At 45.5% G+C, this 26,730-nt stretch overlaps 1 protein-coding gene and 1 non-coding gene across 6 annotated transcripts in view; both read right to left on the bottom strand.

The window, feature by feature from the left end:
• Window positions 1–21,304, bottom strand: part of ATG16L1 (autophagy related 16 like 1) — a 32,918-nt gene extending 11,614 nt beyond the window's left edge. Inside the window, exons 1-11 of one of the 5 annotated variants that reach the window (XM_074189705.1) lie at window positions 21,047–21,304; window positions 16,422–16,515; window positions 16,101–16,206; window positions 15,876–15,949; window positions 15,537–15,788; window positions 10,373–10,438; window positions 5,962–6,048; window positions 5,223–5,279; window positions 4,964–5,014; window positions 4,183–4,285; window positions 2,768–2,873 (exon numbers count right to left, since the gene is read on the bottom strand). In XM_074189705.1, the coding sequence (XP_074045806.1) occupies window positions 2,768–2,873; window positions 4,183–4,285; window positions 4,964–5,014; window positions 5,223–5,279; window positions 5,962–6,048; window positions 10,373–10,438; window positions 15,537–15,788; window positions 15,876–15,949; window positions 16,101–16,206; window positions 16,422–16,515; window positions 21,047–21,161 (1,111 nt within the window). In that variant the 5' untranslated portion in view covers window positions 21,162–21,304. The remainder of the gene's footprint in view (window positions 1–2,767; window positions 2,874–4,182; window positions 4,286–4,963; window positions 5,015–5,222; window positions 5,280–5,961; window positions 6,049–10,372; window positions 10,439–15,536; window positions 15,789–15,875; window positions 15,950–16,100; window positions 16,207–16,421; window positions 16,516–21,046) is intronic. The other 4 variants (XM_074189707.1, XM_074189706.1, XM_074189708.1 and 1 more) reach the window with 4 other exon arrangements.
• LOC141490335 (small Cajal body-specific RNA 6) lies at window positions 3,734–4,021 on the bottom strand. The gene has a single exon (XR_012469173.1).
• Window positions 21,305–26,730: the final 5,426 nt, after the last annotated feature.

The raw sequence follows: 26,730 nt of genomic DNA, 5'->3' as shown, positions 1-26,730 counted from the left end.
TCTGACAAAGACTTTACCTTAAAAAGGTCAAGGTCTCCCACTGCAAGGCCACCTCTAGTCGTCCTGATCTCTATCTAGCCACTGGACTCAGATGGTTCTGGAGAAGAAAGTAAGGCTGGGGACTTTGCACAGCACCCCCTCACTCAAATCTAATTCACTTTCATGTCATGGTTCTCTTCAAGAATGAAGAATAAACAGCACTTTGTAACACTAGCAAACTATATAATGGCTTGGGGGCCCCCAGGCAGATTTGAAGACTCATCTGCAGGTATAGAGAGCTCCCCAAGAGTACAGAATCATCTCCTACTTATCTGGGAGACTAGCAAATAACACAGCAATGGGGAGCCAGTCTGATGAGCTGGCTTCTATAGGGCACCATTGACAAGTCACCATGTTGACGATGTAGCTTGACACTTAAAGCTCTGGGACCCCGACCCAACTTTGTACATGGACTCTAGACAGAAATAGTTCTGACACTTGCTACTCTTAGTATTGAAGAACCTGTTTAGGTTTCTGCTGAGCTACAGTGATAACATTTGCCAGAAGCACAAATGGGTGGCACAAAGGGAATGCAACTAAGGCCTTCTCTGTGTCACTGATACTCTTTGGCCTTGGGAGTCACTTCTCGTTTTCAGAGACTGGGTTTCTAAATCATACATGGTCTACTAGGCTGTCATTTTAAGGATCAATTTTTCCCAAGTGGAAGAAGGGAATCAAAAGGGACCACAGCACTTGGCCTTAACTTTCCCTAGTGTAAAGAGACCTTGAAGGCTGAGCTTAGATAGGTCCCTCTACTGTGACTGAAGCATAAGCTGCCATGCCAGCTCTAATGGGGTCACTTTGGCTTGATGCCACCCATGTCACCAGTTTTTTGGGGTTACTCTGACTACTCATTCTGAAGAATAAATAGGGAGAAGACATATATTCCACCTGATTGACCCAGAAGAGCCCACAGAGGTCATCTCCTCCAATCAGCATCAGGGCCCATCAGTCTGGAGGCAGCCTATTTTGCTTTTGGATAGCTCTGACTGTAGTCATGTACGCCAAGCCTCAATTTGTTCCTATGTCACTTACAACCCTTCCTCCTAATTCTCTGCCACATGACAGCTTCCCCAATACTAGATACAGTTCATGGGGGCCCTACTTCAGGCTAAATGTCCCCAACTTCTCCAAAGGATCTTTATCCATAGCATGCTTCCAGTTCATTTGTCCTGTCTCATGTCCCACCAATCTGGGCATATTCCAGTTTATCTCAATCTTATCTAAAAGGCAGTGCCTGGCCCTGAAAATGGGACTGTGGTCAGAGGGGCCTTGTTCAGAGGGCAGAGCCAAGTGTGAATGTGACTGCAAGCCAGGCTGCATGCTTGGGTCTGCTTTAAATTTTTTAATTTATTTTGAGGGTCTATGTATTTTATCTCTTAATTTGAAAAACGGAGATTCCAAAACATTAAAGTTAGAAGAAAGTTCGGAGAGTCTAGATTTCCATGTTCATAGCTGAATTCTCTCAGAATGGGCCACGACTGCTCATCACTTTTTAGTCCCCAATACTGGGCACAGCCAGGAAGAATTATGGACTTCCACCAAGTTTATCTGGCCCATACATCATTTCCAAGGAAGAAAGTGAGATCCAATGAGGGGAAATATCTTGCTTAAGGCCATCCAGGTAATCAGTGGCGGAAATGGGTCTTGAATGCAGGGTGTCAGACTCCCAATTAAGATGGTCTGAGAGCTTTTAGTCCAGATATATCCACTGAAGTTTAAGGACACAGGGTTTGCATAAACAAGACCAGCTTGAAATGCCAACCTTCCAGTAAATTCCATTTCTGTTGGCTGCAGTATGAATTCATTCATCATTCTGTCCCTCCTGTGTTTGACTTGTCTCTGAGCAGCTCTCACAGTGCTGAGCTTCAAGGACGTCACTCCTAAATCCTAACCATTTTGGTCTTCTGCTCTGACCAAGACAGGGACTCTTCTCTCCATCTCTGCAGATCAGGACCACTTTCCAACTTGGGCCAACTGGCTCTGAGAGTTGCTCTGGCCAAGTAATTTAGCATGGTGCGGCCCCACTGGTAATGAGCTCCAGTGACCTCTGCTGGCTGCTCCTTAGGTGGCAGATATCTGGCTGATGGGGAGGCCTATGGGAAACCTTTCTGTGTCTTTTTTTTTTATGGGCAGTTGCACTTCCTGGGAGTCTCTACACTGAGAGGAGACATTTCCAGAAGAGAGAAAGAAAGAGATCTGTCTACTTTCATGAAATCACAGATCTGGAAGGAAACTTAAAGCTCTGCCAGCTAGACCAACCTTTAATCAAGAATTCCAGACTTTCAGTGAGGGGGCAGTCCACCAAGCCAGCAACTCCTTCCACTTCTGAACAGCTAGAATAGTTGATTAGGTTAGGAAGATTTTTCTTATATCCAGTAAAAGTAGTACAGCTTCTAGCAAACTGAACAAATCTAGTCTCTTCTAGGTGACAACCCTTTAAATAGCTAAAGGCAGTTAGGGTTAAATTTGCTATCATCCAGGTTAATCCTTTCAATTGTCTGTCATAGGGCTGTGTCTCCATGCCCTTCACTATACTTGTCACTCTCCTCTAGTCGGACCAACATTTATCAATGTCCTCTCTAAAACATGCCCAGAATTGAAAAAGAGCTTCCCAAAATATGGCTTCCCTCTTGGATACTAAGCCTCTCTCATACCAACTTTTCCAAAAGGAACTGAAGGTTAACCTGGTATTCTAGCAATTTTTTATTTGACTGTAGTTTCTCACCTCCAAACACTTCCCAAAGTTTAACCCTCCGATCCATGCCTCCTGTGGCAAGTAACCTGGAGCCAGGGCTGAACTGCACAGCATTCACCTCTCCATCATGAGCATCCTGGAAGAAGATAAGAATCCCAGCTCAGCTCTTCATCAGCTTACTCAGATGCTAATGAAAGTCAACCACTTGGGATCATAACCAAAACTTGTATCTCACCTACTGAAGCAGATCTGTTTATAAATACAACGAGCTGGTCTCTGGTTCAGAGGATTTCCTAGTACTGGCTTTCATGCTGCTAATAATGGCTAATAATGTGAAACCTAATACTTCAATTCCATTTTAAGGCTCCCCCCCAATAGAACTTTCTTAGATGGGACTTTGTAATCCACCTCCTTAAGTCTGAACCATCTTTCCATCATTTTTGTCTCCATTCAAACCAATCCTCCACTGGAACTTTCATCTTTGTGCTGAATTGCTGGAGAGCTTTTCAGAAAGAACCAGAGTACAAATCAATGCTCCATTATGAGCCTCCCTGCTTCAGGAGGCCTAGGATGCTAGAACCAAATGGTTCAGAGACCTTTTTTCCTGCTCAACACTACAAGTCTAAGATGTGAGTGATAGCCCATATGCAAGCCCTAGCACTGCGAGGACCAACCACAGTCCTAGTTTCTCTTCCCTTCTCATTCTAAGAACAGAGCATCACAAGCAGGATATGATGCTACAAGGTCAGACTTTAGTACGGTGTTATTAATGACTGATTACAAGCATAAACTATAATGACCTGGCTTCTTCTCTGAAAGACTGCCTTCGGGAGACTGCCCTCATGTTTCTCGTAGGTCTTTAGGGACCCAAGGGGTTTAACTAGCCTGTTCATGGGCTCACACTTAGGCCACAACTGTTTTCTCTGGCTGTTAGGTGTAGGGTCATTGACCATTATGGCTTTTGGCCAGGAGCAGGCTGTGGATCAGCCCCCACGAGGTCTCAGCTTGAAAACTTAAGATCACGCACCATCACATTCCAGGGGCACTTCACTCCAAGCTCCTCTGGAGAAATTCTGTTGGAAAGCAGCCCAGCATGTCTTTCCCTTCTCCTCTAGGGAGCACACACTGAACACGTTCCTAACTGTCAGCGGCTCCATCCTCCCAAGGACAGCATGCCTTAAGCGTGCCTGGGGAAGCAACGATGGGCTGCTGGGAGCTGTGAAGGCCACAAAAGGGAATGGGATTTCTCAGTGCAGTCAGACCTTTTACTTCTCATCACGGACCTCGGAGAACAGTCGAACGCACTTAAGTGACAGATCACCTTTAAATCTCTACTGGAGACCAGGGTGGGAGGTCTTGTTCAAGTTCAACAGCACAACTATGGGAAGTTTGTCTGGCGGTGTTTCCTAAGCATTGTCACCACTTTTTGAATGGGATGTACTTACAAAGACATAAACTGCAGTTGTGGGGATCCGCACTTCTTTACTAGCACTAGGATGAGCATCTGGGTTATCCTGAGGAACAGGAAAGGAGGAGACAGAACGCCTCCTAAGGAAAAAAATATAAATACAAATATGTTAAATAGATGATGAACCTTGGTTATCATCAGGCAAGAGGGCAGACAAAAGAATTTGAGAGGAACTTGCCTCCCTGTTGTTTCTAGTTCCTTCCATTCCCACCTTGGCCAGTCACCAAAGACTCACTTATTAAAAACAGCCACGTTGCAGAGGCTGTCACCAGGACAACTGGCAGTCCCCATGCTCTGGGTCAGACTCCAGGATGCCCAATTGGGCCCTGGTTTGGGCTGATTGTGGCGATTGCTGCCCTTTCCTCTCTAATTACATAATCATTACAAAAATGAGATAGACTGCCTTCTATCTTTAAAAAGACATCCGGGATCAGTGCTGTGCCTCATTACAGTCTTTATTTCAATGTGGGAAGAATCCAGCCCACGCTCCTGACCCCAGCAGCATCCAATGAAAATATCTTTTAAAGAAGAGCCTTTGTTAGCATGAGCATGCCGATTAGGAAGGTTAACAATAAGGAGCCAGGAGGGCGGAAGGGTCCAACCCTCCCAGCTCTCATCTGGAAGGGCTAAGACGCACATGCAAAGCTTCCAGGTTAGTAATGGGTATGTTAGATGACCGAGGGCAAGGAAACAGGGGGTCAGCATTGTTTCTATGTCCCACACTCACATGCTGGGCTAAGAGTGGATAATGTGTTCACCTGGCAGCATCAGAAGAAGGGTGGTGTCCCAAAAGGGGAGACTCGGACAGACTGGAGGGAAAGGTCAGAGGTCAGCACACAGCAAGATGGAAGAAACAGGAAGTTGAGGGGGGAAAAAAGGGGAGGGCAAAAGCTAGAAGAAAAGCTGACATTCAAATACATTGTACTCCTGGTATCACCAATATTCCTGTGTCTGTTCATCACACATTAGTACATATACAGAAACATATAGATAAAAGGGGAATGTTTTCTAACCTACCCAAAGATATTAGTGATAGAGTCCAGAAGGCCTCCAGCAGGCTGGGAGAGTCGCTTACTAAAGAGGACAGGAGGACAGGTTTAAACCTTGTGAACAATCTCCCCACCCAAATCAATCCATACAGACCACACAAAAAGCACTCTAAGAGAACATTCTACCATTGAGCCCCAAATCCCACTGAGGTGAAACAATGCACATGGGGGAAGGCAGGAGGGAGAACCCAGCTGGGAAGAAGAGCGAGGTGAGGAAGAAGCCCATCTCTCGTTCTATGTCAACAAACAGAAACTTTTCCTAACATGTAAGGAGTTTGAACCTGCAGGAAATCGGGCTATTCTGAAAGTCTCTGCAATGAGATGAGAAGAACCCCAGTTTGGTCCATGCAACAGCTGACATTCCTAAGGCAAATCTGTGCCATATTCTAAGCTGTTATGATTTCATTTGAAACATAGAAAAACTTTTAAGGTGACAAAGTTTGGCCTGCTCCACTTCCTGCCCCATGGAGGGCATCAAGCAGAAGCCTGAATGCCCATCTGGGGTGCGCCAGCCACATATTCCTTCATACACCTCTAATTAGCATGGGACACAAAAGGTGGCAGATGTTCAGCACGGCTGTGCCCTCCTGACACCCTCACTTTGTCCAGTCCAACACGGCTTCTCATCCTTCCAAAGTGCACACTAAGCCTCCCTTGGGGACACAAAAAACAACCTTCCTTTCCCTCCCAATACACAACGTGCTTACGTGGCTGTCCGGCTGACTGCTCGAATGGGTGATGTCTCCTCAGTTGCATCTGAAGCTTCATCCACAAGCACTTCTATGTCATCATCCCTGGAGAAGGATGGGAACGGTTCTACTTTGTGAATTGGCTAGTGGCAGCCCCATCACGAGTGTCTCCTGCAAATCCCAATATCAGTTCTCATCCATCAACAAGCTCTACAACTAGGCCACACTGAGAACACTACCAGAAACACCCAAAGTAATGGCTCCCATCAGAAATCAAGGCTAGGGCTTCATGGAAACACCTCAGACACCAGGGTTGCTTTTGGCTCCTTTACACATTCATTCCACCGGTCTCCTTGGGGTACCATGCAAGGCTATAGCCAGACCAGTCAGAGCACGAGAATGGGAGAGGGGGAGTGGTGGGAGAGATAAATAACAATCCAGCACAACAAATGACCCCTTAAGCTAAGGCCCATGCAGTGGTGGCCTCAGAAAGGACTCCATGCACAGAAGCCAAATTAGGAATGAGGAAGAGGTTGCGGGGGCACATGGGGCACAGGCAGGGACCTGCCAAGCATCCTAACGGCTGGCTGAGGGCATGAGAGAACAAGTCTAGAGAGTTCAATGAAGTCAGAGCAAGTACCTACCCACACAATGGCTTTAAAAGAGTGAGTTGGAGACTGAAAGTTACTCAGATTTTACTCTTTTGTTGATGGCAATGATTTTTTAATTTGTTTTTGCAAGGCAATGGGGTCAAGTGACTTGCCCAAGGTCATACAGCTAGGTAGCTGAGGTCATATTTGAACTCGGGTCTTCCTGACTCTAGGGCTGGTGCTCTATCCACTGCACCATCTTGCTGCCTCCTACTCTCTTTTGCTGACACAAAACTTGGGGTTTCTAGAGCAGGATCTGCCAGGTGGCTAACTGTGACCTCTCTGTGCCTCCTCAGGGGCATTTGTAAAGCAGGGCAGGCCAGGCCTAGGGAGATTTGTGCCAGGAAGCCCTGGTCCCCAAGGAACCATCAAAATGGACTCAAGAGCTCACTTTTCCCTTAGCCAAGGGTTTTGGTTTATTTTCAGATGGATCCATAAGGCCACTCTTCCCAGAAGAGCAGCTGCCATTCATACCTTTCTGTGTTGGGAAAGTGGTGTTGCTTTTCAAATTTAATTCCCTGCCCCAATAAAAACCTGCCTTTCTCCCTGCCACTGCCCCCTCCCCAACTGAGAAAGAAAAACAAAAGAGGCCTCCTGCTGAAGGGTAGCCTATGTAAGAGAGCAAACAAAAGAATAAAAACCAAAGTCCACAAGACTCAAGAAGAAATCTACCCCTCCATGAGCTGTGGGATCTAGCACACAGCCCTGTCCTTAGGGGGTGGCAGCTCTTTGAGGATCCTAGAAGACTTCTTCTCTGTGCTCCTCATCTGAAACAGCCACATTTGGCATTAGGGGACACCGACTCACATGCTGCTGACCCCCAGTATCCTTGTGGCCCTGGGCAAGTCATTTCTCTTGGTTTCTTGATCTGTTACGTGTCTTCTGGAACTGTTGATGCCATCAGAGTTTTGGAACTTAAAAGCCTGAGGGATTACCTCACTCACCCCCTTCTTTTTGACTAGTGAAGAAATTAGGACTGGCTACACAGAGGACTTGCCCAACATCACCCAGGGGGAGAGAGGATGCATGTGTCAACCTTAACCTTGCCATCAAAATGAAGTTATTATTTTATGTTTAGGGAAGTCTGATGCATGGCTGCAGAATGGTGCCCACTGTCACTGGAAATGGCAAGGTAGGCTCATGTGAACTGAGCTGACTTAACCTTGTGGGGAATAGATTATTTCTCTACATCTGATGACTTTGGAAACAATTTGTGGAGGACTGAAGGTCATACCAAGTCCCTACTCTAACTCAACCAATTATATGCAGGATTTGGAAGACTCAGACCCTAAAGACAATCATCCAGCCAATGCAGTTCTCCTTTCCCCACTTTGATGAGATGCAACTTCCCATTCAGACCTGCCACACTACACTGGGAAGAGGTTGCAAATGGAGAAGATGCAAAGAGTCGAAAATGGACTAGGACAAAGGATAGTCTGGAGATGCCCAGAAGTCATCTGGCAGGGGCTGCACGCAGCAGGAAGAGCGGGGCAGCTTAACAATGAGCTTGGTAATCATCAAAAGATAGTCCCAAATATTTAGAGGGAAGGAAGGAGAAGGGCCCCCATGTCCTTCCAAATACTAAAGGAAGTGTCACAGCCAACTTTTGTTGAAAAGCTGCTTTCAAGCTGTTGTTATTTTGGAAGCATGCATCTGTTCCCCAAAGTTACCCAAGAGAGAGAGGTCAGTACAAAAGCAAAGCCATTTTCAGCCTGATCTGCAATGATACACACGTCTGTCTTCTGCCATTTAAAAGGACAAATCCCTGGCAGGTTGTCTGATACATGCTGAGAGGAGGATACTCACTGTTCCCCCCCTTCCCCCCACTCCACTCTTCCCAACAATCTTTCTGCCTAGTGATGCGACCTCCTGTCAGACCCCAGGGTCAGTGGCTGGGGAAGAGAGGGGGGCAGCTCTCTCCCTAAGGTTTTCTCTCCTTGTCTTGGTCCTAATTCTCTTTTCTGGATGGGCTTCTTTCCCAGTTGTTTCGGGGGGCCTATTTTTCTGTTACTTGCTGTACCCAAAGGGTCAAATGTAGAAACTCCTGATGCTTCTGTTGAGGCCACTACTTTTCTCCAACTGCCCTCAATTCCTACTGCTTAGGAAACTATTTCCTGGAAGGATGGAAAAAGCCTTGAGATGCTCTCTGCACATTATAGGGAGGTCACTCCCTTCTCATCTCCCATTTCCTTTCAAATCAAGAGGCCTTAATCAAGTACCAACTTCCAGGGAAGGAAAACACCCCTTTCCCCCAGGCTGAGACCAAAGAGATTTTAAGGCTCCAAGTGGGCCTGTAGTTTTAGGAACCATCATCCTTGAACTGTTTTCCAGGGACAAAGTGAAGTTTTGTTTAGCTTCCTATTCAGGCCAGTCCTGCAATTTAAGACTTGAAAAATTAGATTCCAGGTGCAGTCCAAATAAATTCTGAGTCAAACTGAGCAAAGGGAGGGAGTGTTCAGACGCCAAGCCCTTGGGGCTGGCTGTCTCAGGGAGGGTCCAGAGATAGCATCCAGGGAGGGCTTCTGGTGAAGGCCAGCAAGGGAAAAGGGCCCTGGCATAGCACTTTGTTGCCTTTTTCACACCTCAGTGTTAGAAGAAAAGGGGTGCTGGGCAGTGCAGTCTCCCCCTTTCCCTACTCTACCTAGTATCTATTCCCAGCACTGAAAGGGGCCAAATTCAGGTGTGGTCCTTGTGAGAAAGGGAAGTGCCCAGGTCAGGCCAGCTGAGAAGCGACTGGACTACTGGCCCATCCTGCTGCCTGGCAGCCTTCACAAAAGGGGAGATGGACACTGCTGCAGGTCGGTGGCTTTTGACTCTGCTGGCAAAGTTTCTTCCGTTTGTGGCTTTGAGTCAACAGTCACTTCCTCATTTGGAAATACAGAAAAACACTGCTCTCCATCCCTCCTGGAAATTCTGACCATTTTCAAAGAATTTGGGGAAATGATGCTGGTGTCCCTTGGAAATGTCAAGTATGGATGGAGCTTATCATCACCATGAATTAGGGGGTGGATTGGGGAGAGGAAAAGATGAAAAAGGACATTTCTAGAAGGTAAGCAATAAGTGCAAACTGAAAGGCTGTTTTTCTTCCAATCCAGCCAAACTTTCTGGCTGGGGAAAAGCCCTTTGATGCTCAAAGTGCTTCTGCTGGGGACCTTACTTCAGGACAAGGAGACTCTGGCAGCAGCCCCTCCCCACATTTGCAAGAATGATGGGGCAGGTCCTGAGGTCTGAAGGTGGGGCTGGGAGGATCTGATATTTCTTCCTTTCAAGAGCTGAAAGCTTTGGAACAGCATGTGTTTTAAGACAGTGGATAAGAACTAAGTTTTATTGAAATTCATATTGTTGGGGCAGCTAGGTGGCACAGTGGATAGAGCACTGGCTTTGGAGTCAGGAGTGCCTGAGTTCAAATCCAGCCTCAAAAACTTAATAATTACCTAGCTGTGTGGCCTTGGGCAAGCTACTTAGCCCCATTGCCTTGAAAAATCTAAAAAAACAACCCACCCTGATGGCAGCACCTCTACCTTGTTGGCTCAGCAATTCCCTCTCCTTTTCCACTGCCTTTGTTCATACAGCAGCCCTCCTGGGGGACAAGACAGGAATCAGTCTATCGCTGGGCTCTAACCACAGCACCACTAGGCCAGGGTGTACCAAGTGCAAGAACACTTCCCATTTCAGTCAGCAGGTTGCAGGGACAAAGGACAGGAACAGACAGAGGTGGCCTGAGGGAGTGGGCAGAGCAGGCAGCCGGGTCATTCTGCCCCACTGCCTGGGATACTTACGGTTCTACCGGCAATGGTTCCTTGGCAGCTTCTGCGAGTTCCTTCTGCAGCCGGGCCTGGCGGCGTCTAGAAAAATGGTCATAGGATTAAAAATAAACACAAGCCCTTTTGTGCCCTCAAGGAGAGCTCCATTCTCTGCCTGATATGAGCTGTTTCTAAAGAACTCCCATCAGGCATGTGCACATGCATGCACATAAACACACATGCTCCTTCCACCCCCTCTCTCAAACCCAACAAACACCCAAGTCACTACCCTACTGGCAAAAAAAAGGCTCAAACTGGAAGAAAAGGAGAAGTCATGAGATGTGGTCACAAGAGAAGAGCCGGGTTTTGAACCTAGATGTCCAGCTTCCATGATGGGCCTTTCACAGCCACCCATCCTCTGCAACCACCTCCTCCAGAGATACCTGGCTCATCCCCATCAAGCCTGGGCAGCCAGGTGGCACAGTGGATGGAGCATCAGCTTTGAAGTCAGAAGGATGGGAATTCAAATCTGACCTCAGACACTTGACTCTTACTACCTCTGTGACCTTGGACAAGTCTTTTCACCCTGACTGCCTCACATCCAGAGCCATCTCCAGCTGACCACTGGACCCAGATGGCTCTGGAGGAGAAAGTGAGGCTGAGGACTTAGCACAGGTCTCCCCCCCGCCATTTAAATCCAATTCATGTTCTTCTAGAATGAAAGACAAACAACTCAAGACCCCGTCCTCTTCTGCCTTTCTCTCCAACTTTGCTACCTCCTGAATCTCTGCCCCTAGAAAGAGCTCGAGCCTCTCCTTTCACTGACGACCAGACTCAGCTTCCTGAAGCCATATTTTCATCATGTGATGGCCTAGTTCAAACTATGGATTATACACAGGAAGTAACAACAAAAAATAAAAAATAAAAAGGGAGACGTAAAGATTTTGGAAAGACGAGGTTAAATAATCCAAAATGACAAGCCAAACTAGTCGTACCATGTCATACTAAAATAATCATAGGAAACAACAATATAAAGCAAGCTAATTACTATGGTAATCCATGTCAACTTAAGGGTACTTTTATTATATAAATGTGACTAAAAATATGGGTAAATAAAAAAGCCTTGGATAGTTCTCAGCTCCCATGCCAACCAAGGTTGAATTGCCTTCACCCAACTCCTGGGAGTTGGCTGCATGGCCTTGGGCAAGTCAGTTAAGCTGTCTACTTCAGTTTCCTCACCTATAAAATGAGGTAATATTTGTAAAATGCTTTCAAACTTTCAGTCTTCTATGAATGCTAGTCATCAATTTGAATGATCATAATGAAGAGTGTGGGATGGGGAATTTTGCCAGTTTGGACCCTTCTCTCAATATAATAATTGTTTATGTGGTAAGGTAGAACAAAGTTCACACTGACACAAACACACAGTTTTCAGAAGACTTGTGCCTAAAACCTGAGGAATTCTTTTTTTGAAATTTATCTCCCAAACTAACTTTCTGAGGGTAGGGGTTCTCTTTTCTGACTTCTGGCTCCCTCCCAGAGGCCTTAGCTGGGATCCCATGTGAGAGAGCAGGTCCACATGGTCTTCAGGGAGTTTATAAGCCCAAAGGCCTTATTTGGCCTCTCAGTACCCAAGCTACGGTGGGTTTTCTCTCCCCTGCACCTCCGCCCCACACTGGTTGCCTGACTAGAACTTGCAGTCTGCGGTGGATGGGCTTTGTACAAGCCCTGGCTTGGGGCCATGGGCAGCAGCTGACCATGGTGCCCGCCCTTGACATCTTGTTCTTCCCCAGTGTGACTCTGTTCTCCTCACTTCCCCTCCCTCAAACGGGTTCTCATTCTCACCAGGAACACAGCAAATAAACCCCCAAAAGGCTCATTCTGAGGATGTGGTTGGGGAAGAAAGCTGCTGCTAAAAGCCATCTGTTTCACGTCCTGAGGGAGGATGTGAAGGGAGGCTTAGCTGGCGAAGCCAGGCCTTATTGAAAATGGCCATCTTCCCCCATCCCCCCAAAATCTTAAAAGGTCTCTTTTCTTGGGCCTATGAGTCAGAGCCCACTTCCCTAGATGGTTTACAACACCATGAACCTCCCTGGGACCGGAATCCATCTCACTAACATTTGGATTAATGTCATTTATCAACCATTAAGTATTATTTCAGGAAGCCTCCCCTTTCAGTGCTTTGAGGTCTAAAGCAGAATTAACCCTTGAGGGCTGAGATTATGTCCTCCAGTTATCAACTCTCCATAAAATATGGCAAAAAACCCTGTGTTAACAGGGTCATCCTTCTTTGGTGAGAGAGAAGATCATGTCTAAGCCTCTGTATATTAAGAGTCCTAAAATTCATAGGGGAAATAGGTTCAAGGGTGGAAAAAAACTGAAGACAGAGCATATCAATTACATCAATTCTGGTCAGGAAGAACTGAGGCTCTATTGAAAAGACCTGATGAGGATGATGGGAGAAATTGGGGCTGACTTCTTTTTGAATGGTGCTGTGATTTCATTGTGTGGAGGGAATTCCCACTATCACTGTGGCATAGGTTCTCTGAGTTCCTTATCCAGGCTCAGTCATACATCACAGAGCTAGTAAATGACAAGAAAAGGATGATACCAGAGGTCTTCCTGAGTCAGGGCTAGGTCTTTCTGCACTATCACTTACTGCCTCTTGGCTCAACTAGCCCTGATGGAAGCTGGAGTAGGGTGGGAAGGATGAATAAGGAACACCACGTGGTTCTGGGAGAATATCAGCAGCATGAAAGGTCATAATGACCAGAGGCAGGTGAATACAGCACAGGCCCTGGAGTCAGGAGTACCTGAGTTCAAATCCAGCCTCAGACACTTAACAATTACCTAGCTGTGTGGCCTTGGGCAAGCCTCTTAACCCCATTTGCCTTGCAAAAACCTTAAAAAAAAAAAAAAAAAAAAAAAGTGATGCCGAGACCAAGAGGAAGATCAAAAAAGAGCCAGTCCCAGTCCCTGCTGCTTGGGGTGGATGGATAGTGACTCTCCACAATCTGACTCCTGCCTAGCCACATAACTGCAGATTGATTATTCTTCCTAGGCTGCTTTCCTTTGTAGTCCATCTGGTTCTGAGTCTCTGAACAAGCAGTCATTCATTCTGAGTTCCCTTTCCTATAGAAAAAACATGGAATACATTCCATCATTTCAGAGTTTTGTTTTTGTTTTGTGTCCCCAGTGTCTGGCACAGAATTTGCTAAAATGGAAGGCAGAACTACTCAACTCTGATGATACTTCTGTGGTTTGGACAAGAAAAATGATTTTTTCATAGGGATTAGAAGGAAACAAAACTAGCTGGGAGAGGGCTGAAACTCAAGTTGAGTTAGGAGACTGTACTAAATCATCTAGCTGCCATCAAAGAATTCAGGTTTTTAGACACAGACAAAATCTGAGCCCAGGCTAAGGTCCTTTTCTGCTCCAGACAAGAGGGAGATAAGAAGGAACTGGCAGATGTGACTATTGAGCTCTAAGTATGTTGCCTATGAAAGACTGTGTGGAAAACTGGAGGTCCTGCAGGAATAGAGAAAAGCAAATCAAGTCTACAGTAACCCTGGCAACTTTTATTTCAAGAAAAATTCCATTAAAAAATTGGTTTGGAGGAGTGGCCAGGTAGCGCAGTGAATAGAGTGCCAGCCCTGGAGTCAGGAGTACCTGAGTTTAAATCTGGCCTCAGACACTTAATACTCACCTAGCTGTGTGGCCTTGGGCAAGCCACTTAACCCTATTTGCCTTGCCCCCCCCAAAAACCTAAAAAATAAAAAAAAGTTGGTTTGGAAGCATTTACAAAGGGCTTCGGATAACACCAGATTCTGAAGTTAGCAGAAGGCCACAGGTAGACATAATAGGTATGATTTACAGCCAAGCACCTTACAAAGTCTCTCCTGGTTAACAACAGAGTCAAGATGGAGAGATAGCAGTTAGAAGGCAAAGCAGTGAAGTAACCTGGAAACTTACTGAATGATTGAAGTCAAAGGTTATTCATTAATGGAATGATGTTAATTTAACGATATTGGAGATTCCAAGAAATCTATCCTTGTTCCTGTGTGGAAAATCTTAATCAAAGGTTTGGAGGAAAGTACCCTAATCCCATCCCTATTATCAAATCTGCAGAGGACCTAAAACTCAAGAGCCTAGTTTGGGGCCAAATTGAATAGGATGTCCTTTAATAGGGACCTCAGAGTATAAGATGGGGGAGACGTGATAAACCCAGAATTTCCATGAAAAAGGCAGAGGATAGGTGGGTCAGTTAATATGAGCTGTGGACACACCAGGCTGCCTTAGTAGAGGTAATGACTAAAAGGGAGAAGACAGTCTTGCTGCATTTGGTCCTTGTCAGGCTATATTTGTTTAATATAGCATTATGTTACCACTAAGGCTTCATTTCCCAATTGAGTTTCTGTGACATTTAATAAGTACTAAAAAGTTTGAGGACGACAAGGAAGATTGCCATGTAAGGAGAAGCTGAAGGCCCTGAAGACATTTATCTGGGTTGGGACACAAAAGAGTAGAGAGCAAACTGTCCTCAAGTCTCTGAGGAGTCATGACAAAGAAGAGAGATCTGATTTGTGGTACTCAGAAAGAAGAAGTAGGAATATCAGATATAATTGACAGAGAGGGGGATTTAGGATCAAAGGTCAGACAGAGTTTTGCTCCCAAATTATCTTGGGCTTTTTATCACTGGACATCCCAAGTGAAGCTGGACAACCATGTATTTGAGATATAAAAAAGGGGACTGTCATTCAAGAATAGACTAGAATAGAAGGTCTTTGAGGTCCTCCGCTACTGAGATTGTGTAGAGTTTATGATTATAGGGCTAGAGAATAAAAGGCATAGAGTATTGTTAGGTATTTCTAAGAATCTACTGCATTTGTAAAATACTGATAGTCTCAGTGGAATCCATTAGTTTTCTAGAATGTGGCTAATAAACCTGCTAACAAGTCCTTTGGAGAGACCACTGACTGGTGAGGTTCCAGAAGGTTGACTTAAAAAAAAATTACCAATAATAAAATGTCAGTTGGCTTTTGAAAACTGTTAAGTTTCTAATAGTGTGAAGATACAATAGGCAAGTCAAAAAGGGAAGTGAATTTCCTGGTGTTTTCCAGAAGCTGAGCACCAGGTAAAATCTTCCTTTGTACTCCTCTTGGTTAAGACTGAAAAGCCCTCCAACATTAAGATATCTCACCGGCAATCCTTCTCATTTTCTGCATTGAGACGATTGGCCTCTTGGGCTTTCTCGGCCATCCAACGACTGACCAGTTCTTGGTTGTCCTCGGTGGTCTTTCTCAGTTTCTCTTCTAAGGCAGTAAAGGTGATCTGCAGAGCATCATATTCATCCTTTAGTGTCTGGTTGGCCCTTTCAAGGTCCTGTAGCTTATTTCGAAGCTCTTGGCACTCAGTTTCCAGCTCACTGATTTTCTGCAAACATTCAGCAATTCTGGAAATACACCACAGCAAACAAGAGGGAGTAAACCACAGGTGGGTCCCAACTGTCAATCTTTGGGAAAGGAATATTTCTACTTACTTTGCTTCATTCATCTGCATCTCTCGGTCCTTCTGCTGCATCTGGTTATTCAGGTCAATCACTGACTGAGCTAACTGAGGGACAAAGACATTTATTCAGAAGTGGTTAGACAAACCACACTTGAAAAATTATTGTGTGGTCTTGCATGCTATTTCTATAGTAATGATTTCTCCCCTCCCTCCCACCTTGAAGGAACAAATGAGACAAAGAGATTGGTGTTCTCACCTCCCCACGTTTCTTATGTAATTCAGTTAATTCTTCTTGATATTTCATCCTCAGCTGGGCCATTTCTTGTTGCTGAGCATCATTCCACATGCCATCATGTCCTGGGCTAAGGTCCAAAAATCAGCCAAGGGAAGAGAGAGTGGGAGAGACAAGAGGGAAAATAATTAAATCAAGTCACCTTTGAGATATAATTTAAATAACAAACAGCAACATTCTGATTACTGAAATGATACTAACTAGAATAAAAACGAATGAATCTCTGGATTGGTGGAATAAGGAACCAATTTTCAAAAGAAGAATTGCCTAATTATTAAAGAATACCTGATCTCGTGCCTGCTTTGCAAGTCATATTTTTCTGCTTGTAGTTTGTCAGCCAACACTGATTGAAGATCTGATTTCTCCAGCAACTTATTATCTGTCAGAACAAGAAATTCAAGCATGAGGAAGAAACCCAAAGGTATGAGGCCAGAACTCAGTGACTGGTGGGGCATCCTCAGCAATGCTTGCATCGACTACATTTCATGCTCGATTTTTAACTCTATAGGCAGGCAACTGATTACCTTTAATAAGCAAATAGTGGCATTAGGGTATCCTTGATAAATCCCCAAGTAGGTAGAATGTGAATGACTTTCAGTTGAAGTACAGGCTGTAAGGCTGAGGACAGGTGTAGAGAATTGGACAGGAGACTCTGCTAACAAGGACACTAAGAATAACTGCCTCATGCCAAACAGAAACTAGGAAACTGGAAAACTTCCCATTTAAGATCTTAAGTGATCCTTCACTCCACTCCATTCACTTTACAGCTAAGGAAACCAAGGCCCATAGAGTCTGATATCTGCTTGAGTCACACAGCTGGGAAGGAGAACTAGCTAGTGCTTGGACATAGGCCTTTCTAATCCTAGTACAGTGATCACTCTTTTTTTTTTTTTTTTTAAGGTTTTTGCAAGGCAAATGGGGTTAAGTGGCTTGCCCAAGGCCACACAGCTAGGTAATTATTAAGTGTCTGAGACCGGATTTGAACCCAGGTACTCCTAACTCCAGGGCCGGTGCTTTATCCACTGCGCCGCCACCTAACCACCCCATGATCACTCTTAAATAGCAATATTGCTGTCACCCAACAGCTGGTTCGACCAGTTACTCATTTTTTCCCCCTGGCTGTCAAAAAGTAACAAGAATACAGTTCATAGTGTTACAGTTCTAGCGCTAAAAGGAACTTTTATTTTTTTTAACTTTTTAGGGTTTTTTTTAGCAAGGCAGTGGGGTTAAGTGACTTGTCCAAGGTCATACAGCTAGGTAATTATTGAGTGTCTGAGGTCAGATTTGAACTCAGGTACTCCTGACTCCAGGGCCAGTGCTCTATTCACTGTGCCACCTAGCTGCTCCTAAAAGGAACTTTTATAAAAAGTCATCTCATGGAACTCCCTCATTTTACAGGTTAGTGGACAGAAGGCCTGGAAGGGTAGAGAATGGTCTTAGATTACAAGGAAAGGAGAAAAAGAAGTAGGATTTAAGCTCAGAACCTCTGATTTTACTATTCTTAACCTGTTGTCAGTTACCAGATAGGAATAATAGAAAACCATGACAGAAAAATTAATATAAATTCAAAACCACAAAAATCACCTCTCCATTGCCTTTCAGCTCTAACTTCATAGATGACATCGTGTGTATGTGTGTGATGACAGGTGTTAGTGAGGCACCTACTATGAGTCTAGCACAAATATGACCTCACTGGATCCTCACAATAACCCTGGGAGGTGGGGGATGTCACTGTGCCCTTTCTGCAAGGAGGAAACTGACAGAGGCATAAATGCAGTAACTTGCCCAGGCTTACACTGAGGCTGGATTTGCACTTGGGTCTTCCTGATTGGAGGCTCTTGAAGCTAGGATCTAAACTGCTTGTGGCTTGTTACTCTAATGAGACTTCTCTCTCAGGATCCTCCTCATCCTACCCCATGTCCCTTTGTGCATAAGCACCTGATCATTAGCTGTGTTTCTGTGCCCAGAATTCTGAGAGCAAGGGTGTCCACTATGACCAAGGGGGCCTTGTTATGGCCTCTTGACAAATGAGGGTGGTGAGAGTCATACATTTTACTAGTACCAACCAGATGCATTTTTAAAAACAGATTATAGGGAAGAATAGAGGGACACTGATCTGACCCAAAAAACCCACAAGGAATTAGGCCAAGTTGAGATTTGTTTGTCCTGAGGGGGGAAGGCCTCTTCCCAGGTCTCCTGGCCAATGTTCCAGGAAAGAGAAGACCCAGACTTGGCATGGCCACAGCACACCAGCCAGTCTCCGCTACCAGGATAAGCCAACTGACTTCATAAAAACAGTCATCTCTTAGGGGGAAAAAAGAGCTGGACTGGCCCAGGGAGGAGGGAACAGAAGTCCAGCATAGAATCACTGAACTCCAAGGGCCTTTAAACACATACTGCCACGCTTCAGATTAGGATTAAGAAATGAAGCTCCTGGAGGTGAAGTGATGCTGTTGGTCAGGGTCACACAGCAGTCAGGCCCCAAATCCAAGTATATTGATAGGGTGATGAGGCATCTGACTGCAAGGACCTGGACAAATATTTCTCCAACATTGCCGACAAGCAGGCATCTAGGTCCTGCACCTTTTCAGCAGTTGGATTACAATGGGATCTGGGAGGCTCAATTATTCCTTCTGGGGCTGCTAAGAGTGGCAGAGGAGCCTTAGGGCCAGGAGCTGATCATTCCTATCCTAATGAGTAATAAGCTCTCCAGACTGGGTGCTGTATATGAGCCAAGCTGCTGGGAAACTTGAAAAAGAAAATGGATTTAAAGTTAGAAACAACCTAAGCTGTCTGATAAATCATACATGTAGGAAGTTGTCAAATGTTGATATTACGGTGTAAAAAAAAAAAAAGCCAGAAACTGTCTAATAACACTTTAAATTAAGTACGTGGCAAATTCACTTGGTCAGAATGGGAAAAAAAAGGTTATTTAGAGTGAATTTTCTTAACCTTTATATACAAAAGTTACATTTTAATCCCATATGGTTATTAATAAAAATTAAGACAAAAATATTTGTAAATTAAAAGTGTGGAGGTGCAAGAGATATGACAAAGAATAAATATAAGCTACTATCAGCAGCAACTATCAGCACCACTTATTAAACATCTACCAAGCAGATCAGCAGAGGACTAGTCTTGGAGTCACTATAAAGTGTGGGTTCAAATTTTACCTCTGATACAGAATGGCTGTATATAGGTAACTTCTAAGACAAACTACCACATGCTGAGTTCCCCACATTGGTAGGGGTGTTGGGGAGTATGGGCAAAAAAACTGTCTAGTATTAGTCTAAGTTCCAGGAGCCCTACCCCCAGGGAGTTTCCAGTCAAGGAGGACTCAACATCCCAGGCAAACTAGCCAACTGTCTAGTGAGCCCATAGCTTTACTTCTCTTGAGGTTAATGCCAGTCCCATGTTCTGCTTTGGTATTTCTGACAGTTGCTGTCCAGAACTAGAAGTTGAGCTCTCTCTCCTCTCCAGAATGAGAGTAGAGGCAAGAAGGGCTCCAATAGTCTCTTACCACCCTCCTATCATGCTCCCTGCCCCTAACATTGGGTGGTAAGCACCAAGACGGCAGCCATAGAGGAAGCGCGGGTGTGGCAGTTCTGAAGGAATCTGAAGAATTCCTGGTCCTGGAGGCTGCTTCTTGGGTGGGTTACAGTCCAAGGGTAAGAGCATCCTTTGTCCCCTGGGAGCTCATCCTCCTGGCCCAAGAAGCACAGGAGGCGGTAGGTCTTTCTGTGGAGACAGTACAAGTCCTCCCAGGGCAGTCTTTCATTCAGGAGGAACTGAAGGATGCCCCTTTCAAAAAGTGAAGGGGAGTATTCAAAGAAGGAAGATAGTATTCTCTTGGATGAAACAGAAAGTCAAACCCAAACTGCATTTTAACATACTGTGAACTTTTCCTTTTTCAAGATTCCTATGAATGCTACCTCAAATCGGCCTGCGAGACAGAGAGGGGCAAGGGCACAAGGGCTCAGCTGGTTTGGACAGCTCCCCCTCTGAGCAAGAAATCCTTGGATTGGGATGGATGCTAAATAAAACTTTTGGGAAGACGTGCAGCGTACAGCATTCCTATTTCTTCTTCTGTAGTAGTATTAGCTTTACCATCATTTTAAATATAAGGGAACAGTCTTAGGAGGTCAAGAGACTCCGGGTCAAACAGATGATGGCACTGGAGGCGGGACAGAACTCTGGAATCTCCTCATTCCAAGTCCACCGCCCCATGCTAATGAAGGCTAAATTAAATGTCACATAAAAAAGGAAGCAGCCACTAATCCTTGCCTAAGAAAGATCAAACACTCTGGAAACAGAAAAATGAATCACGAAAATGTTTTCCAAAGGAACTTTGAGGGAAAAGCACACGGAACACCAGCGAGGGCAGCGACTCCAGTCTGCAGAAGGGTCAAGTGCTGTCTGGCACTAAGAGAAGAGGAAGAAGGGGGAGTTGGAGGGGGGCTCCATGCCTCTTGCAACCCCGAGAGATGGGGGGCCTCGGCACAGCCCAGTCTAGTCGCCCCAGAGAAGCCCGAAGCAGGGGAGGCCGGGGGCACCTGTGAGGGGGGCCACACCCTGGGGATTAGGAAGGGGCACCAGGACCACCCAAGATAATGGGGGAGAAAAGAGCCCCCCAAGGCCTCCCCCAGGGCTCCTGCGGCTCTTCGGAGGGCCTTCCCTCTCCAGCCCGAGCCCCGACATCCCCCTCCACCCGGGGCTCCTGCAGGGCAGGGCTAGGCCCGCGGGGGCCCGGGTGTGCCCAGTCGGAGGCTCACGGGGCGGCCCGCTTTTCCCGATGCCCCCGGCCACACACGCGCATACAAGCACACACAACACACGCGCGCACACACAACATACACGCACACGCGCGGGGCCCGGCCTCAGTTTCCCTCGCAGCGGCGGTCCCGACTCACACTGCGCGATGATCTCCTCGAAGGCCTGCCTCTGGAGCCGGTCCCGCCGCCGCAGCTCCTCCGCGATGTGGCGCTTCCAGCCCGGCAGCCCGGCGCCCCGCAGGCCCGCCGACATCGCCGCCGTCACCGGCCCCGGGCCCCGGCCCGCCTCCGCCGCCCTGCTTCCGGCCCACGTCCGCCCGCGCCCGCCCCGGCGCCGCGCATGGGGGACGGCGCCGGCTCCGGGTCGGGCCGGGCCGCGCCTCAGGGCGTCTCTCTCCCCTCCGGCGGGCGCTCGCTCGGGGCACGAGGCGACTTCCGGTCCCCGCCGGAAGCGAGGCCAGCGCGGGACAGGAAGTCCTGCCTCCCCCGCCCCTGACCGCCGACGGCCCGCACGCCGTGGGGGTGGGACGACGTCCCCCTCCGCGGGCGGGGCAGGAGCCGGAGCCGGGGGCGGGCCCGGGGGCGGAGCCTGGGGCGGGACTCCTGGGCAGCACCTCCCTCCCTCCCTCCCTCCCTCCCTCTCTGTCTCTCCTTTCTTTCTCTTCTTTCTTTCTTTCTTTCTTTCTTTCTTTTCTTTCTTTCTTTCTTTCTTTCTTCTTTCTTTCTTCTTTCTTTCTCTCTTTCTTTCTCTCTTCTTTCTCTCTTTCTTTCTCTCTTTTCTTTCTCTCTTTCTTTCTCTCTTTCTTTCTCTCTTTCTCTCTTCTCTTTCTCTCTTTCTCTCTTTCTTTCTCTCTTTCTCTCTCTCTTTTCTTTCTTTCTTTCCTTCTTTCTTTCTTTCTCTCTCTCTCTCTTTCTCTCTCTCTCCCTCTCTTCCTCTCTTCCTCTCTCTTTCTCTCTTTCTTTCTCTCTTTCTCTCTTCCTCTCTTCCTCTCTCTTTCTTTCTTTCTCTCTTTCTCTTTCATTCTCTCTTTCTTTCTCTCTCTTTCTCTCTCTCTCTTTCTTTCTTTCTTTCTTTCCTTCTTTCTTTCTTTCTCTCTTCCTCTTTCTCTCTCTCTCCCTCTCTCCCTCTCTTCCTCTCTTCCTCTCTCTTTCTCTCTTTCTTTCTCTCTTTCTCTCTTCTCTCTCTCTTTCTTTCTTTCTCTCTCTCTCTCTCTCTCTCTCTCTCTCTCTCTCTCTCTCTCTCTCTCTCTCTCTCTTTCTTTCTTTCTTTCCCCCTGTCCCTCTCTCTCCCCCTCTCCCCTCCCCTCCCCCCGCCCCCAGCGCTCCCCCAAGCTTCCCTTCCTGCCCCTTCATCCCCCCAGTGCCTGAACCATTTGACATTCTGCAGCATCCCTGCAGCATCGCAGGCACCGCCTGTCCCCTCACCCCCTTCCTTTGCCAGAATCCCCTCCGCGATGGGGAGCTCACTCCCTCTCAGAGCATTCCAAGTCCCTTTCAGACATCCTTATCGGAAGCCTCCCTCAATCTATTTCTGCTCCGCTCTTCACTCAATGCTTCTTTGTTTTTAAAAAATATTTTTATTTGCTTTTCCAACAACGTGCAGCAATAGTTTTCACCAACCTTGTTTTGCAAAGTTTTGAATTTTACAGTTTTCCCCCTTCCCCATAGAAGCAATCTATTAGAAGCTCAACGTGTGTGATTAGTATATTATATATTATTATGCACGTGAATATAGATTCATATTAAGCGTGCTGTGAAAGAAGGATCAAATCCAAACGGAAGGAGAAAAACCATTAGAGAGAAAAAAACCAGCATAAGACAGCTTTTACAAACGGAAAATAGGGGCAACTAGGTGGTACAGTGTGCAGAGAACCGATCCTGGAGTCCGGAGGACCTGAGTTCAAATCTAATCTCAGATACTTAATAATTACCTAGCTTTGTGGCCTTGGGCAAGTCAATAAACCCCATTGCCTTGCAAAAGCGAACCAAACAAACAAAAATGGAAAATCAGAAGCTCCACAGATCCTCCTCTGGATGTGGATGGTATTTTCCATCACAAGTCCTTTAGATTTGTCTTTGATTGTTGTCTTGCTGAGATGATCCAATTCATCCTTGGTTGACTATCAGCCCATGTTGCCATCATTGTGGTACCATGTTGTTCTGGTTCTGCTTACTTCACCCAAGTCTTTCCAGGCTTTTCTGAAATCTAATCCTCATGATTTCTTATAGAACGATAGTGTTCCATCCCATGCATATACCCCAATTTGTTCAGTCATTCCTCAGTTGATGGGTATCCTCTCAATTTCCAATTCTTTGCTACCATGAAAAGAGTGGTTATGAATATTTTTGTACATGTAAGTTTTTTTTTATCCTTTTTGTTGATCTCTTTGCCATCTATTGCTTCTTTGATTCCTTTCAGTTTTCTTAACTTAATTCACCACAGTTCAACTCAATTCAGTTCAATTAAAGTCAGTCCCATTCAGTACCACCACCTAGCTCTGACCATGGGCTAGACCTTGGGAACATCAGGACGAAGACACGTCTGAAGTCCATCAGGACCCTGGGGTCCCCCTCTTCTTCAGGCTTCAATCTAAGAGCCCACCCTTGGACTGGGTGCCTTACTCCACAATGCTGCTGGTCTTTCATCCCTGCTCTCCAAAATGAGGAAACTGAGGCTCAGCAAAATTCACTCGCTTGCAGCCACAAAGTCAAATTTAGGGGGTGGAATTTATTTGTTTTTAAATAATTTTTTTTGCTACTTTCTTCTCCTTCACCTCCTTTCTTTCTCTTCTTTCCCCTCTCCACCTCCTGGCTTCCTAGGAGATCCAAATCCTACCTTCTTCAGGAGGTTTTTCCTGGTTCCCCAGCTTTCCTTCCATTTTCACAGAATATATCATGTCTTTACATCATGATTTACATGCTGTCTCCCCTATTGCAGTGGGATCTCCCAAAACACAGGGCCCCTTTCTTTGTATTCTCCTCCCAGCCCATGACCTGGCTGTGGCTAGGCTTAATTCATAATTCTTGACTAGATTTGGTGAAAGACCTTTCAGTCCTAGGATGAAGGCTTTCCCTGGTGGCCCAGGCTTGGTCAGAAGCTTTGTTCGCCCCTTTCCTTGGGTCCTTTCATGACGGACTGAAGGGCAAAGACAGTGTCTCTCCCTCCCCCTTCTAAAAGTTTGGAAAGTCCAAAAGGCCCTTTGTTAAGGCAGACCCCATTTGGTCCAAGAGAGCTCCCCTTCCAATTCCGTCCTATGTACAGGAATACACGACTCTTTTCCCTTTAGGGTTTCTGCTAAGACTCCATATACAGAGTTTATTAAAGTCACTTTGGTGGATTTGTCTGCTTTCTGAGTTAGACATTTCCCTGAGGATGTGTGTTCACTAATTCTACATTAAGCAACTTTCTCTTTCAAGAAGAATTGGCTGTGTATTCAGCAAGATTACTCTCAGCAAGTGTCCTGATATCGATTGGCAAAAAGAATTCAAAGTAAATAGAATAGCGACCTTTAGCAGAATCGATGAAGAGAAACGTGGATACTTTGTCCTCAGCACTGTGCTATAGGTTAAATAAAAATGTACTAATTTAATCTAAATTTAAAAGGCAAGACCTTGTCTTTGCTCTTAGGAACCTTACAATATATGTCAAACTCATAAAATTTAGGGTGCACAGGAAACAAGGAGATAATTAATTCAACCCCTCCCCCCACCTTCCCCTAATTTTACAAATGAGGAAATTGAGGCTGGAGAGACTCCCAGAATATGCTAGAGAGAACATTGGATTTGGAATCAGGAGTCTGGATTGAAATCCTTGCTTTGCAACCTTTCTACTTGTGGGCACACAATCACTCTAAGAAAATGGCCCAAGAGGACTTGATCTTGTCCCTCTGGAAATGCTACAAGCTAAATATGAAATACCAAATTAATGCAGCAATGTTTAACCCGCATCTATTTAGATTATTGCAAATAGCTATAACAAGGCACAAGTTTGGGACTGGGGGGACAAAGGATGACATAGTCCTTGTCTTCAGAGAGCTTACACTCTCATGGGACTGTGAGACCCCTGGGCAAGACACTTAACTGCTGGCTGCCTCGGTTTCCCCATATGTAAAATGGGGGGAATAAAACCTTCCAGGGATGTTGTGAGGATCAAACGAGATAATATTTGGGAAGTGTTTAGAAGGTTGCCCGGCACATGTAAGCATCATTTAAATGTCAGTTATTATTATTATTAAAAGTTAGAGTGAGAATGAGCAATCTCCTCCTCAGTCCAGAGATCATCCCACTACACCCCATAAAACTTCCTTGATGGCCCTGTTTCCCAATGTTTTCTGGCATATTGTGGTGTGTTGTGGGGGTTATTTAGGTTCGAAGGGTGTACAAAACCAAGGTTTTCATGTTTAAATTGGTGAGAGAAAAAGGTGATGGATGAGTAACTCCTCCCTCCCCTTCCCAGCTCCCATATGTTCTTTGCATCAGTCAGTGATGTCCTTCTCATCCTTTCTCCCAGAAAAATCTGAGATCTTCCAAGGTTCTGTCTAATTTAAGCACCCTCTTCTAAAGGAAAGTATTACTTGAGGTGAGAAATGTCTAATTTTTCTTTGCTAGGAACTTCAGGGCAGGAATTATATTAGGAAATCCTGTCATGAGAGCTAAGAAGGAATTCTCTTTTTTTAAAACAGAAAGTAAAAGCCATTTCAGAGTGATTCTTAAATGACTCATTCGATATTAATAGTTCTGTAGGGATTATAACAAAGCCTTTGTTCTTTCACACAGTATAATCATAAGGGACATGACAGTTTAATAGGGTTTTGGGAAAATAGATAAACAAATAAATTTTGTACTAAGCTAGATTCCCAAATGAACATTAATGCCTTAAAAAATTCATTGAGGTCAAAATGGAATTGGAAAATGAAGAATTCTAGGCAGATTGACTTTTTTTTTAAGTTTTTTTTTTTTTTTTTTGCAAGGCAAATGGGGTTAAGTGGCTTGCCCAAGGCCACACAGCTAGGTCATTATTAAGTGTCTGAGACCGGATTTGAACCCAGGTCCTCCTGACTCCAGGGCTGGTGCTTTATCCACTACGCCACCTAGCGGCCCCTACTATGCCACCTAGCCGCCCCCAGATTGACTTTCTAAGGATGCTTCCTATCCCTCTGTATCCATCCCTTTATTTGTAAACTTTGCACCTGGTTGGGTGGGGTTGACCTTCTGAGCAGATTTTCTGGTTTATGGGAACCATTCCTATGCCTGAGAATATAGATAGGAGAATGGTCAAGAAAGCTTGGACATGGATAGTCACGGAATCCCTGTAGCTGACTTGTGGGCATAAATCCAGAACTTTCTTGAAACCTAAGTTTTTGAAACTAAACTTTGGCCAAAGTTGATCCCCAGTCTTGCTGAGAATTTGCCCCTATGTACAGATGGACAGATTACACCAATTGTAATGTCAGATCAACTTGAATGACTATTAAACCAGACTCTCCTACTGCCCCTGCATGAGAATGCTATTTAAATAAATTTAGCCTCAGAGTATTTGATCTGGAAAGGAATTTAGAATGTATTTAATTCAGGGGTTCTTTATCTGGGTCTCTGGGGTCCCTGGACCAAGGGGGATAGATTTCAGGAGGACTATGAACTTGGATGGGGAAAAAGAATGACCTTTTTTGTGTTTACAAACCTTTAACTGAAACTTACTTCTTTCTTTGGTTTATTTTATGCATCTAAAACCATTATGCTAAGAAGGGGTCTGAAGGCTTTTCCAAACTGCCAAAGGGACCTGAGTCACAAAAGAAGATGAAGAAGAATCTCTAGCTAAAGCA

This window comes from Macrotis lagotis, chromosome 5 (genome assembly GCF_037893015.1).
Source record: "Macrotis lagotis isolate mMagLag1 chromosome 5, bilby.v1.9.chrom.fasta, whole genome shotgun sequence".
NCBI classification, from domain to species: domain Eukaryota; kingdom Metazoa; phylum Chordata; class Mammalia; order Peramelemorphia; family Peramelidae; genus Macrotis; species Macrotis lagotis.
This window is presented reverse-complemented; position numbering and strand designations above follow the sequence as displayed.